The sequence below is a fragment of the Rana temporaria genome, chromosome 1 (genome assembly GCF_905171775.1).
Source record: "Rana temporaria chromosome 1, aRanTem1.1, whole genome shotgun sequence".
Lineage (NCBI taxonomy): Eukaryota > Metazoa > Chordata > Amphibia > Anura > Ranidae > Rana > Rana temporaria.
This window is the reverse complement of record NC_053489.1, coordinates 125,211,325-125,225,526: the sequence shown is the minus strand read 5'-3', so window position 1 is coordinate 125,225,526 and position 14,202 is coordinate 125,211,325. Positions and strand designations below refer to the sequence as shown.

Below are 14,202 nucleotides of genomic sequence, written 5' to 3'. Positions count from 1 at the left end.
AGTTTTAGGTAGTGCTATATTCTGCTTGAGATTGCTCGGCTCACATGAAGTGGCAGGTTTTTACATCCATGCAAGTGATAAACATCAGCTTTAGAATATACACCCAGCGTTGGCGCTTATTTATCTTCTCCTCAGAGGTCTTGCGTCACTAGCTCCTAGCAATACTGCTTTTGTTCATGCCCTCTACCTCTCCCTCTGATGGATCTGTTCAGGAAATCCAGATGGTCTTTGCTCCACTATGTCTTTATAAATATTAAGCAATGCCAAATGTCAGCAGCTTGATAGATTAACCTTAGTACTCATACGCATGCATTTTCCTCTACTGCTGAGAATTACTGTTACATTAGCTATGTGTGAAAGCCAACTTGGGCTGATTTCCCTGCAGCTTATCACATGTACAAATAAGAACAAGGCCATGCCTTCATGAGCAGTGCCTTAAAGTGAAACGCTACTTAGGGCTGCAACTAACAATCATTTTCATAATCTAAATGATAAAAATGGGCAAACTAATAATCCATAAATCGGATAATAACCTTAAAGTTTGGCGTACAATTTAGTTAATATGAAAAGATCAAAAAAATGCAATGTTTAAATATCTCTATGCAGTGGTAAATATAAATGAACTATATGGTTCGGGAGAAAAATAAATAAAAGCAAACTTCCTCATCAGGGTCTCCAAAGTGATTTCTCAACAAAATCATGGAAAATGACCCCCTCGCATTTCTGGTCGTGGCCATCTTGAGTAAGGGCAAATGATTTATGTAGTATTTACTTCCTGGAATCCATCTGCCCTTAGCTCAAGCATGCAGGCAGAAGTTTGCTTAGCTGAGAACCGCTCATCCTCCCCTCAGGAAGACTCCTGGGTTGTATTGTTTGCCTAGGCAAGAAACCAGGAAGCAACTGAAATGTTAAAACAAAGTAAATATAATCTACTTTCCTGGGTGTGGGTTTTTTTTCTTACCAATTCTAGCAGCATGAGGATTAAAAATGGTCAATGTTGATTGGGAGTGTGAAGTGCCACTTTGTACAAGATCCTAAAGATACTTTATGGTTGCAAGTGAAACCTTGAGATTGAAGCAGCCAGATAATACTTTCGCTAAAAGGCGTTACATTTTATTTTTCAAATGTCATGGAATTTTTAATGGTGAATAATGTGCAATGTGCTAATAAATTGAATATATCCAGATATGCAAATGACATTGGAGAGCTTTCACACTAATGTGTAATATAGAACACGTTGGTAATGTTGCAAAGTGAACTTTAAGTCACCTTTTTTGTCTTTATAGTCAGTTCAGCGTTGCTGTACCTTCTGAGGCTCATTTGAAGTTTGGGGGGGAGAAAATAAATCTGGCCATATTTTGCGTACCGAGAAACCCTCCCCACTGTGTTTTCTGGCAGTGGTGTTCCCACCGATATCAGAATTCACTGATCAGCACTGTGGATCATTGGCAGAAAGCATTGATTATATTGCTGCTTACCCAGTCTTGCATGTGTTACAAAGCTCTCTTGCAGTCACATGGATGAAACCAACCAATTAACACTGGCAGGGTAAAACTTATTTTGCTAGTGTATCCTTATCTGCTAGTACTTGTAGCACTCCCCTTCCCCCCCAGATAACAATGCCGCTGTTAGAATCTGTCCCTTGTGCTCATTCTTTCAGAGTGGAGTCTTTATACTACAATAGCTATATTACATTTTTGGTTTGGGGTTTAATACCGTGTTGAGGCAAGAACCACACTTGTGCAATTACAGAAAGCTTGTATTGCAGGTCAATGAATGTGATTGTACCTTAAGACGTCTGGACATTTGCGTAATGCGTTGACGTACATTTCCATTGATTTTAATAGAAACACTTCTTGCCAAATGCACAACTGTACTTTTTTTTTTTTTTTTTTTTAGGAAGTGATCGTTGAGCAGTTACAGAAATAGGAACGTTTTATTTTGTAGGTATCCTCAGAACTATGGCATACGGCTTTGTTTGCATTGAAGGTACTATATTCGGTCACAACATTAAAGGGGTTGTAAAGGTACCGTTTTTTTATTTTTATTTTCTCCTAAATGGCTTCCTTTACCTTAGTGCAGTCCTCCTTCACTTACCTCAACCTTCCATTTTGCTTTTAAATGTCCTTATTTCTTCTGAGAAATCCTCACTTCCTGTTCTTCAGTCTGTAACTAAACACAGTAATGCGAGGCTTTCTCCCTGGTGTGGAGTGTCGTGCTCGCCCCCTCCATTCGACTACAGGAGAGTCAGGACACTCACTAACACACAGCTCCTTTCTCTATCTGCAACGTAGAGCGTCCTGACTCTCATAGTACTCCACACCAGGGAGAAAGCCTCACATTACTGCGTGTAGTTAGACAGAAGAACAGGAAGTGAGCATTTCTCAGAAGAAATAAGGACATTTAAAAGCAAAATGGAAGGCTAAGGTGAGTGAAGGAGGACTGCACTAAGGTAAAGAAAGCTATTTAGGAGAAAAAAATTGTACCTTTACAACCCCTTTATAGTGTTACTAAACCCAGGACCATGCAATCGCTATATCTGCTTTCCCTCTACATGGAAATGCAGCAATCATTTTAGAAAAAAAAATGCTAAACTTTCCTCATCAGCAGTATATAGCAGTCTTGTTGCTTCTATCAGTGCCTGGTTAAAAGCTTGTAGGTGGAGTTTTCACACTGCACTGGCTGTCCTATCATGATCCTGGACCCCTGACCCTCTGGACAGTGCTGATTGGTCCTGTGCTGATCACATGCACTCTCCCAAAGAAAAAAGAGAAACTCTAGCTGCAACATACACCAAACTGAACACGTGCAGCCTAACTCCAGTGACTGTCCTATCCGGACCTGTATTGGAGTCGGTGGATGGAGGATCTGTGCATACAAGATCAAGAAGCCTTTTTACACAATACAAAGATTTAACCCCATAAGTTCAACAGTGAGTATAACAGAGCATGCTTTACTGGGCAGCCTGTGTACTGCAGCTGGTCTGAAAGGCTGTGTTGAGTCTAGCAGAATGATTGAAAAAGGTGTGCTGATTGACTCCCAATCAGCAATTCATAAATGGATGAGCGCAGACTGGAGTGTTCTGGGGGGGGGGGGAGGAAGAGAGGCAGTCCCCCCCCCCCCTCTCAGAACACCGTAGCACATTGTACCAACATGGCAAGCTTCCCCCGCCCCCGTTCATCCCTGCTGGGTTGAACAAAGAAAAATAGTGTGTACTAGGCTTTACAGTCATAGACATTTTGTTGACAAGATTATACCTTTTTAATCCAGAGTCTCTGTAAATTAGGAGAGGGCACCTGGATGTGTTGTAGTATAAAATAGTCAAGAAGGTATGATGATGGGGGGGGGGGGGGGGGTCCTCCAGGACAGTCCATGAGAAGCACCTCTTCCAACAGAAACCTCACCAATACACTTTAAAAGACAATACTTCTGTTGTACTGGTCAGGAGGAGATGCATCAACTGGGTGAGGGGAGGCCTCTGTTCTCTGGCTTTGTTTGTTCCACCCACATCTTTACCTACCTGGCTCCACTGGGAACAGCTAGTAGGATTTTCTGCAAGATGGGTGGTAGCTTGGTTCCTATTTCTCCTTCTGTGCCCGGCGAAGGCCATGATTGGAAGGGGCATTCCCCCTTGACAGGAACCGGCACAATGGTGGCTTTTATGTTTTTAAAACAAAACCCGAAGGACAAAATCTTAAAGCATTATAACAGACTAGTTCAACAGAGGGACTGCCTTTTTAAAGTGTATTGGTGTTTCCTGTTGGTGGTGCTTCTCTCATGGGCTTTCAGGAAGACTACTGGAAACGGAGCTACACCAAGTTTAACTGTTTTTCCCAAATTGGCTTTTAGGCTGGGTTGACACTGCTGCGACCCCCAAAGTTGTGCAATTTCCTTAAACTTCTTTTCCGCTTGCGACTTTTGTGATTTAACAGGGCAGTCTATGGTATTCAAGTCCCACAGTCACAGAAAAGTGGTGCATGAACTTTTTATTTTTGTTGCTGGGACTTGAGTTGCATTAAGTAAGATGGTACCCATTGAAATGTGTTTGGACTTGTCATGCGACTGTTGCAAGTCAAAAGTTGCAGCAGTGTAAACCAGGGCTTGGATAAGGTCGTACATTTTATAGTGCATTGTGCTAACCACATATATACCAAACACCTGTCTGTTTATATTTTGAATGCCTTTATCACAGGATTCTGCATGAGGACTGAAAACATTGCAGAACGAACTGTACAAGTTTCAGAGTCCAGGCTTATTGGCCCATTCAAGTAGTAGAACTGCAGTATGTTGTAAGGGAAGGAGGAGGTGCCGGTGTCTTATCAGGGCAGCCATACAACAGACTTTGCTTTGTGTGCTTTGGTAATCCTGTTTAGGGGTTTGAATTATCTGTCCAAAGAGAACTGCTGAAGGGCAAATGTCATCTAGCTATCAAAGTTTGGTGTCCAGAGACTTATTTCTCTACAGTTCATGTTTTTTTATTTGTAGTTCTAACCAGCCTTGGCACTTGGACTGACTTGATGCACTTTCTCAGTTTATAGCATTTGTTCCCCTAGCAGAAGAGAAACTGTGTGCTTTAGAATGGAAGTAGTGAAGCTGGTGATTGAACTGTAGTGTTTAAAAGGTCAGGTAGGAGACGTGCTGGAGATCGGGTTACTGGCAGACGGGTTCAGGCTCCCTTCTTCCATCCAATTGCACAGTCCAGACAATATATGATGAAGCAGCATGCAATTATCTTTAGATGGTCTCAGCAGAACGGCTCACACTATAGTTATTGGTTGCACGGGAAAAAAACTTTCAGCTCCAGTCAGATGCTGTACTAACCATGTGTGGCAAGTCGCCCGCTGAGCTGTTGCGTTCTGACACCTTGCCAGAACACTCCAATCAGAGTACTCTATTGGCTGAGAGTGCTGATTGGTAGCCGGTTGGCTGCTGGTTTTCCAGCATGCACATTGTCGCATGCACAGGCAGAATGTGTGTGGTGTGTTTTTTTTTTTTTTTTTTTTACATTAAAAATACTTGACTCTATTCCTCTATTCCCCCAACAATGTGGATGAGGGTGTCCTCCCCACTAAGATATTGTATTCTGACACCGGGGGAAACTTCCCCCAACTTCCAAATACAGAGCGGCACTGCCAGAGTGCCAGCTATAGCCAGCAAGTTGAATGAAATAAAGACAGATCCCTGTGTTTCATCAGATTAGGCGACCCGTCAGAAAGTGTAACGGAAGTGACGTTTCATCGCCACCATCTTGCTACACCCCACTCTCGTCCATAGTAAGGACACACTGAGAAGGGGTAAGTGGACATCTTGTTGCACCCACCGGAATTTTGCATTTTTTTTTTTACCGTAAACTCTGAAATACAGGAACATGTTGAATTTTAAAAGCTGTGGCAAGCCTGCTGATCTTGCAGCTTTGAAAATGTGCCAGAAGTTCACTGCTTTTAAAATTCAACATGTAAACATAACACCGAGTTAGAAGTAGTGTATTTTACTGTTAAAAAAGTGTGAAATGCAAAACTCTGGTGGGTGTAACAAGATGTCTGCTTACCCCTTCTCAGTGTGTCTTTACTATGGACGAGAGCCGGGTGTAGCAAGATGGCGGTGATGAAATGTCACTTCTGTTACATTTTGACGGGTCACCTAATCTAATGAAACGCCTGCATCACCCCAAACAATGTATATCTCCCACTGAGCTATCGTATTCTGACAACCAAGCCCCACCCCATCGGAATACACTGGCCTTTGCTGATGCCATTGACTGAAAGCATTGATCAAATGCTGGTTTTCCGGCATGACCTCTTTGGGTGGCCGCTGTTGGTCCGTCGTACATACAGCCCAGTACCCACTGGAACATGTCCTATGTACTCCATATAATCGCCATATAATGTTCTAAATTCTCTAATGTGCAGATCTGTAGTAAAGTACAGTTCTAAACATACTTGCTCATATTTCTGCATTCTCTTTAACTTTGAAGTATCCCTTGAGACCATTTACCTAGAAATCTCTGGTACGGTTAATTTTTTTAGTTTTATTTTTTTTAAGCTGAGCATGTGGGACATGTCTGCTTGACATTGAACAGCTGGGCATGGTCAGAAGATGCTAGTGGGAATCTTCAAACAATCTTGTGTCATGATCATTTTTTCACACTAATGCATTGCGGTTGCTGCAACGTGTAATAGTACATGTCCCATATTCCCTAACACACCACTATAGTATGACTGGACCCTGAAGGTTGGGCAGCTGGCTCTTGTATACAATGATTTTAAAAGGCAATTGAAGTTACTAAAATGGTACAGTGGCTAAGGGCCATATTCTGAGTAAGTTACGATGGAGTATCTCAGAATACTCCATCGTATATCTCTTTTTTAGCCCGCGTATCTATGCGAGTGATTCTTGGAATCATTTTCGCATAGATACGCTGAAGATCCGACATGTGTGTAAGTCACTTACACTGTCGGATCTTAAATGTAATTACGCCGGCCGCTAGGTGGCGTTTACGTTCAGGTCTCATTTGTTTATGCAAATGAGCCTGATACGCCGATTCCCAAACAAATTCGCGTTGCGTAACCGTCGTTTGCGTAGGCGTAAGGTTACCCCTGCTATATGAGGGGTAACCTTACGCCAGTCCCACGTAGGACATGTTAAGTATGGTGTTGGGTCCGCGTCGTGTTTTCCCGTCGCGTACGTCGTTTTACTAAGTCGTTCTTGAATACGACTTTACGTCAATGACACACACGTCGACGTCATTGACGTTTTACGCCGAGAACTGGAGCATGCGCACTGGGCTATTTTAAGCCAGGCGCATGTGCAGTTCGTTAGAATCGGGGGCACGCTTAATTTAAATAGAAGCCACCCCCTTGGATTTACGCGGGGATACGCCGGGCCAAATACACTACGCCGCCCCAGACTATGGAGCAAGTGTTTGGGGAATACAGCACTTGCTCCTGTAGGTTGGGGCGGCGGAGTGTAAATGGCTTGCGTGCCGCCCGCCGAAAATGTAAGAGAATATGGCCCTAAGTATCTAAACATATCTGTGGTTTGAGTTCCTCATGTGAACGAGACTTAAAGTTTCCACATATTAAAGCAGAACTTTGCGCTCAAAATTGATTACTTTTAATCATCCTGCTGGCATTGGTAAATAGGACAGTATATCGTGTGTGTCTTCCAGGCCTTGGCAGTGTCATCATACGTCCCAGGAGTCTTCAGGAGGGGGTTTCACAGCTAAGCACACCCTCCTGCTGCACACCTAAGATTAGGGCTGATTGATTCCAGGAAGTAACACATTAATCATATGCCCTTACTCAAGATGGCCGCAGCCAGAAATGCTAAGGGTGGGGGGGGGGGGGGTGTGTTCAAAGTGATTTCTCTTACAAATTAAAGCATGGAAGGATGGATAGGTGAATGTTGCTTTTGTTAAAAAATTGTGTGCTCAGATGCAGTGAAGATCCACTTTAGATTCTTGGATTTCGATGAGCTTTGAGGCATCCTCATGTAAAAATCCATTAGAAATATAACATGTGATAGTACAGGACTGTAAAGAGAGAGAACGTTTGTAAACAGTCTCTCACCAAGGTACATGAAATCACTAGACCTATGAACGGGTCCCCTGCTTGTCTGCGCTCCATATGATCACATGATGACATTTACTGTAGGCCAGACAAGGTAGTGTCACCACTCCAAAGTACAAGCTTGTTTTGTTTGGAGATGTCTTATCACTTGGCCTCTGTTTTCACTGGTTAAATGTTCTGCCCTGTCCTACAACTTGCTTGTCTGCCAGTCCTTTGAAGGAGTTTAGTATCCCCCTGCAGTATTCATTGGGAAATGTAAAGGATTTGGCAGCTACTGAAACATGCCATTGTTCCAGAGAGCAGGAAGACCAGATTGTTCCCTGATCTGTGTTTATGGCCTCCAAGAGGAAGTGACAACTTTAGTATTCCTAGCTGCTTGCACAAGCTTTAGTGAAGTGTCATGATTGTGTGTCACCAGACACTTTATTAGGTACACCTTGCTGGTACCGGCTTCAACCCCTTTTGCCTTCAGAATCGCCTTAATTCTTCCTGGCATAGATTCAACAAGGTGTTGGAAACATTCCTCAGATTTTGGTCCATAATGACATGATGGCATCATGCAGTTGCTGCAGATTTGTCAGCTGCACAGCCGTGATTTGAGTCTCCCATTCCACCACATCCCAAAGTGTGCTTTATTGGATTGAGATCTGGTGACTGGAGGCCATTGAGTACAGGGACCTCATTGTCAAGAAACCAGTGATGAGATGATTTGATCTTTGTGACATGGTGCGTTATCCTGCTGGAAGGAGCCATCAGAAGATGGGTACACTAGTCATAAAGGGATGGACATATTCCATTATCTAAACTCTAGACAATTATTCCCCCTACCCAGTAAACCCTCCCTGAGGGGAAAAAAATATATTTTTAACATGTAAATGTGTTTATATTTGTCTATAAAATAAAGTAAATGTTCAAAAAAAAATTTAAGGGATGAAAATGGTCCGCAACAATACTCAGGTAGGCCGTGGTGTTTAAACAATGCTCAATTTGTACTAAGGGGCCCAAAGTGTGTGTGTGTGTGTGTGTGTGTGTGTGTGTGTGTGTGTGTCCCCCAGAACAGCAGTTTTTTTTTTTAAATACTCAGACCAGCCCATCTGTTACCAACCACACCACGTTCAAAGTCACTTGGAAATCCCCTGTTTCCATTCTCATCCTCGGTTTGAACTTCAAGTAGTCTTCACCACGTCTAGATACCTAAATGCATTGAGTTTCTACCATGTGATTGGCTGGTTAGCAAATTTTACCATGACCATCAATTTTTATTTTATTTTTTCCCTGTGTAAAAATACTCCCTTGCAGACATGCAAGGACAAATACTTTAAAATAGTGTTTATACAGGCTGAAGGAAAACGCCCACAAAAGGTGTGTGTGTGTGTTTATATACTGTGTGCATGCGGCCTTGGCGACACTTGACATTCTCAGTGAGGCAGATCCTCATAATGTACACTCTATTGATCGACTTCAGTACAGCTAAAAACTGTCAACTTTCATTTGATCACTGCCAGCGGCTATAGCTGCCGTCAGTGATCATTGTATTCTGATGCCTGGAAGACCTCTCCTGTCGGGATACAATAGCACTGCGGGAGGGATTCCCCATCAATGCAGACTATATATTGATGGAGGAATCATAAAAAAATATATACTGTATTTACTGGCGTATAACACTCACTTTTTTACTCTGAATATAGAGGGTAAACTGTGCCTGCGTGTTATACGGAGGGGGCTGTGGAAAGTTTTTTTTTTTTTCTTGAAACTTCCCTCTTAAAGTTAGGGTGCGTGTTATACGTAGATAAATACGGTAATATAATCTATATTGACTTGTCCAATGTGATTCTTTGTATATAGGGAGTGCAAGACAAGGCTCTTGAAGGCAGTTGAGCTGGTTATACATGTTTTGTTTTTTAATTATATTTGGTGACTGTTTTTTGCAGCATATTTGTATGCATCCTCCATAATCTAATTGCTTCATGTTCTTTGGACTTCTGTTTCTTTACTGCATTTATATGTGCACAATGCCTCTCACTGTGTTATGGTGACAGTTGTTCTATTGTCTTGCCCCACTTTTTGGATGATGCCTGGATTAGAGTGCGTTAGTGCAGCACACAATATATGCAGCTAGTGGGCACAGTAGAAATCAGCCCCCCAGCATATGCTGATGCGGAAATGTATTGCCACAATAAATTGCGAGTCAAACTGTGAATGAGGCCTTAAAGTGGATGTAAACCTGATTCATGAAATGTGAGCTGGGCTCATATCGGCAGTATTTTGTTACCTCTTTTCAAGGAGCTAAGTCTTCTCTCTTCTGAACAGTTCCTCTGTTATCAGCCTGAGAACTCCTGACATGTTTGTTTGACTTTTTAGACAAGCAGCCAGAATCTTTTGTCAAAGGAGGTTGCTAAAATAGATTAGCAGAGAGCAGCTCCTATTAGAACTCAGCTTTGAGTGTCTCTGCCTATGAGGAGAGGGGGGTGTGCCTTTCCTCCAATCGGCAATTTTAGCTATCTTGGCTGTATGCCCAGACATCACACTGTTAACCAGGAAGAGAAAATCTTCTAACAAAGTCTGAACTTTCTAAACGGTATATAAATGTGAAGACAGCAGATATACATATAAAACCTATGTAGGGAGATTTGGTTAATCTGTGTCATCTTCACTGGGTGTATGGGGGGGGGGGGGTTTACATCCACTTTAAGCTCTGTACACACGATTAAAATACTGCTTTCTACGCTATCGTACAAGCTTTTCGAGAGCCAGTCATGAGTTTTTCCGATTCAACATGATTTTTTTTTATCTGTACAGGTGTCGTTTGAAAATGCAAATACATTAAAACACATTACATAGTTTTCAATTTATTTTCCTGTCGTTTGAGAATTTTCATGACTTCAGTAAACTCACCAGGTTCAAGCTGAGATTAGCATGTTAAAAAGGACAAACATTCATCCGATAATCTCATTGTTTGTACCAGGCATTAGACTTTTGTGTGTTTTTATGATTGGAACCTTTTTTATTATTTTTTTCTCCCTTGTCATGAAACTTTGCTTTTTTTTTGTGGATATAAACCCCAATTTTTTTTTTTTTTTTATCATCTGTGCCCAGTCTTGTCACACAGTTAATCCAGCTCTGAGCAATCCTTTTATTCAGTGAAATAAAACAGACTTGCAGAGAAAAACCTTAGTCCGTTCTGCCCCCTTGCTGTGAGTGACAGGTTATTTACATTTCTCATGCACTAACCTGGAGACGGGCATTATTTTTTAAATCCCACCCCCACTCCTTTTCTGAAGTCATGTGGTTACTTTTCTGGATTTTGACTGGATGTTACTGATCATAGCAGAATTCAGTATAAAGAATACATAGGAAAAAATGCATGTTGACAAGAAGTGTAGAGGTGGGCGGGGAGTCTACTGACTTCACAACCCCACCCACAGAGCTCCAGACAACAGATCCACCCACAGAATCTGCAGTTTTTATAACAGAGGGGAGACATTTGACAGGTACGGAGGCATGTATATCCTTATAGATCAGCACTATGGCAGTAGTTTAGAAAGGATGAGAGTGGGTTTACATCCACTTTAATGATTCTTGGAAACCCATATTTTATTCACAATCTGAAATGGATAGTTTAAACATTTCATGGGTTTTCTGAGAAATAATAGTTTTTAAGAAGAACAAAGGGTCATTTTGAAATGAATGGCAGCAGCGTCCAGCACTTCCTTGCTGGTATTGCTTGCTTTGCCAGCTTTTTGTTGCCCTGCCCCAACTTCATTACCCTATTTTTTTTTATTATTCTGAATTTAACATTTTGATATGATTTTCTATTAACCACTTCCTGCGGCCGTACACATATAATGCGGCCTCTGGACAGGTGGGTAACACTGAGCAGCGGCATATATGCGGCCCTGTGTAAACAAATGGCCTCGCTGAGAGCGTGCTCCCAGCACATTAACTGGCAGGTACTGGAAAGCTCCTGATGCATACTTGTGATCGGGAGCTTTCAGATCACAATCGGTTACATGATCGAAATGCCTGCCTGCTGGCAGTTGGAACCTCTTTAAGGACCAGGCAGTGTAGATATTTTTATGTTTTTGATGTTACTCGGCAGTCGGTCGAATAAAGTTGCCGTGGATGTGAAGGGCTAGGTGTTTCCCAAAAGTTTCCTGCTTTTATTTTTGGGATAAATGTTTTTAGCACCAGCTGGATGCTTAAGGGCTGAACTTATCCGCTGGTATCATTTTGTCACATTGGGGTACCAAAGATTTAGCTGCTGAAGTCCTCTGCTTTCATGGTAGTTAGTATTACTCCCGCTGCCGCATTCTTCATAAAGTAAGATATGAGGGAATGGTTTTGGGTAAACTAACAATAGTTGATCATAATGACAGTAGGAGTGTCTAATTTAGGTTTTTTTCTGTCTGTTTTGTAGAATTCAGTACCTGCACGACCATCCATTCAATTTCAGGGACTCCAAGGAGTAAGTATTGATCCTTTTTTGTCTTGTGTAGAAGCATTTTCATTAAAGAAAGCAGTTTACCATTGGTAATCCTAAATATCAGCTTTGCATACCAGTCATGAGTTTATTAAATTCCAGAACAGATTTCCCTAGTTTTTTTAAAGACCAGTATTGTGCACTAGACCATTAGGAATACCATCTGTGTGTCATATCGGTCTTTCTTTAAGGTTAACCTAGTTGCCTGTATGATGGCGTCTAATGTGCAAATGGGATTGGGCGGGTCAGATTTTAGTTTCCTTTAAAGTAGAGGTGTAGTCTAACTCTATCAAAGCTTAAAGCGGGAGTTCACCCATTTCTAAAAAATTTTTTTTTCTTCCCCTAGATTCCTGCTCGTTCGGTCTAGGGGAATCGGCTATTTGTATTAAAATAGGTGCAGTACTTGCCCGTTTTCGAGCTGCATCTTCTTCCGTCGCTTCCGGGTATGGTCTTCGGGAGCGGGCGTTCCTTCTTGATTGACAGTCTTCCGACGGTCGCATCCATCGCGTCACTCGTAGCCGAAAGAAGCCGAACGTCGGTGCGGCTCTATACTGCGCCTGCGCACCGACGTTCGGCTTCTTTCGGAAAATCGTGACGCGATGGATGCGACCGTCGGAAGCCTCTCGGAAACCTGTCAATCAAGAAGGAACGCCCATTCCCGAAGCCCATACCCGGAAGCGACGGAGAGGATGCGTCTCGTAAACGGGTAAGTACTGCACCTATTTTTAAATAAATAGCCGATTCCCCTAGTAATAACGAGCAGGAATCTAAGGGGGAAAAGTGCCCTCCTAAGGGTGAACCCCCGCTTTAAATTGATTGTAAAGCTTCCCCCCCTTTTTTTTTAATTATAAAATTCTGTTATCCTTGCCTGCTCTGTGCAATGGTTTTGCACAGTGGCCCGGATCCTCCCTCCTGGTGCCCCCACAGCAAGCAGCTTTCTATGGGGCACCCAAGTCGAACTGCTACTATGTGTCCATTCACAAACTGAGTCGCAATTCGGCCATGCCCCTCCTGATTGGCTCATTGGCTGCGATTGACAGCAGCAGGAGCCATTAGGAGTGCGAGTCCCTGAAGAGGCAGGGCTCTCATGGATATGGCTGAGGGTGCTGCTGCTGCTCAGTTTTTTTACCTTCATACATAGAATGTATGAAAATAGCCTTGTACATTTTACAGCCATTTAAGCCTGTCCTCTCATTTCAATCCCTATACTTACTAGCCTGTGAAGGAAAGATGTGTAGACTTGCCTAATCTAAAGAATCCCCCCCCCTGGTCATGTGATCTCTCCAGTAGTCGTCTTCAGGGGAGAGGAAAGCGGCAAGAACGACTGCAGTGCCGTCACCCACTGACTAAGACATCCGTTGTCTGCTGGCCCTCTCCCCTGAAGCTGGTGCTAGATGATCAAATGACTGGACCAGAGCGCCTTAGACTAGTCTACACATCTCTACTTTACAGGTTAGTTCATATAGAACTTGGAAAGGGGTGGGAGCAAGTTAAAACTTGGATTGGACTTCAACTTTAATAATTGAAAAGAGTTTCTGGTTCTTGATGGTTTGGCAGTAATTTTCATAGACCTGAATGTCCTATTTTGACAGAGTAGGGAACATTTAGAACCTTTGTAATGCCTAAGCAGTGACATCACTCATAGGCTTGCTTTTGCCCATCTGTTGGCGTTCCCTCCTCTCCCTTGCAGCAGGAGCTGCCTGACATAGGGGAGCCAATCGCAGGACTGGAGAAGAGCAGCATGAAAAATGGTGCATAGACACACTTTTATTCTACAGGTAGCTGCTATAGGTGTTAGGAGATGCAGGGAGCATGTTTAGTACAAGACCGGAATTCTGTTAATTCCTGTCCTGCATACCTGTTCAAAATGCATGGATATTTCATAAAGTGTGGGGGGGGGGGGAATAAATCTGCAGATGTTCTTAGAAGTACCGTACTCAAAACAACCACTTAGATTGGCCTCTACATCCCAATGCTCTTTAGAATGTCAGGTCCTGCATGGGTTTTTTATTTTATTTGCCACCCTGAATTATCTGATCTCCAAACAACTAAATTATCAGCAGTACATATGAGAGCGGTTTTACATGCCAAAGGATTTGTTTACACAGCTCTGCTGCACGGAAATGTTACAGTGAAAGGACCTGATCTATTTAT

General features: G+C 42.6%; 1 protein-coding gene across 2 annotated transcripts in view; it reads left to right on the top strand.

The window, feature by feature from the left end:
* ELL2 (elongation factor for RNA polymerase II 2) overlaps window positions 1–14,202 on the top strand; it is a 68,329-nt gene that overhangs the window by 19,040 nt on the left and 35,087 nt on the right. Inside the window, exon 2 of one of the 2 annotated variants that reach the window (XM_040342439.1) lies at window positions 11,986–12,033. The exons of the other annotated variant lie outside the window; for it this stretch is intronic. Within the exon in view, the coding sequence (XP_040198373.1) occupies window positions 11,986–12,033 (48 nt within the window). The remainder of the gene's footprint in view (window positions 1–11,985; window positions 12,034–14,202) is intronic. 2 annotated transcript variants of the gene reach the window in all.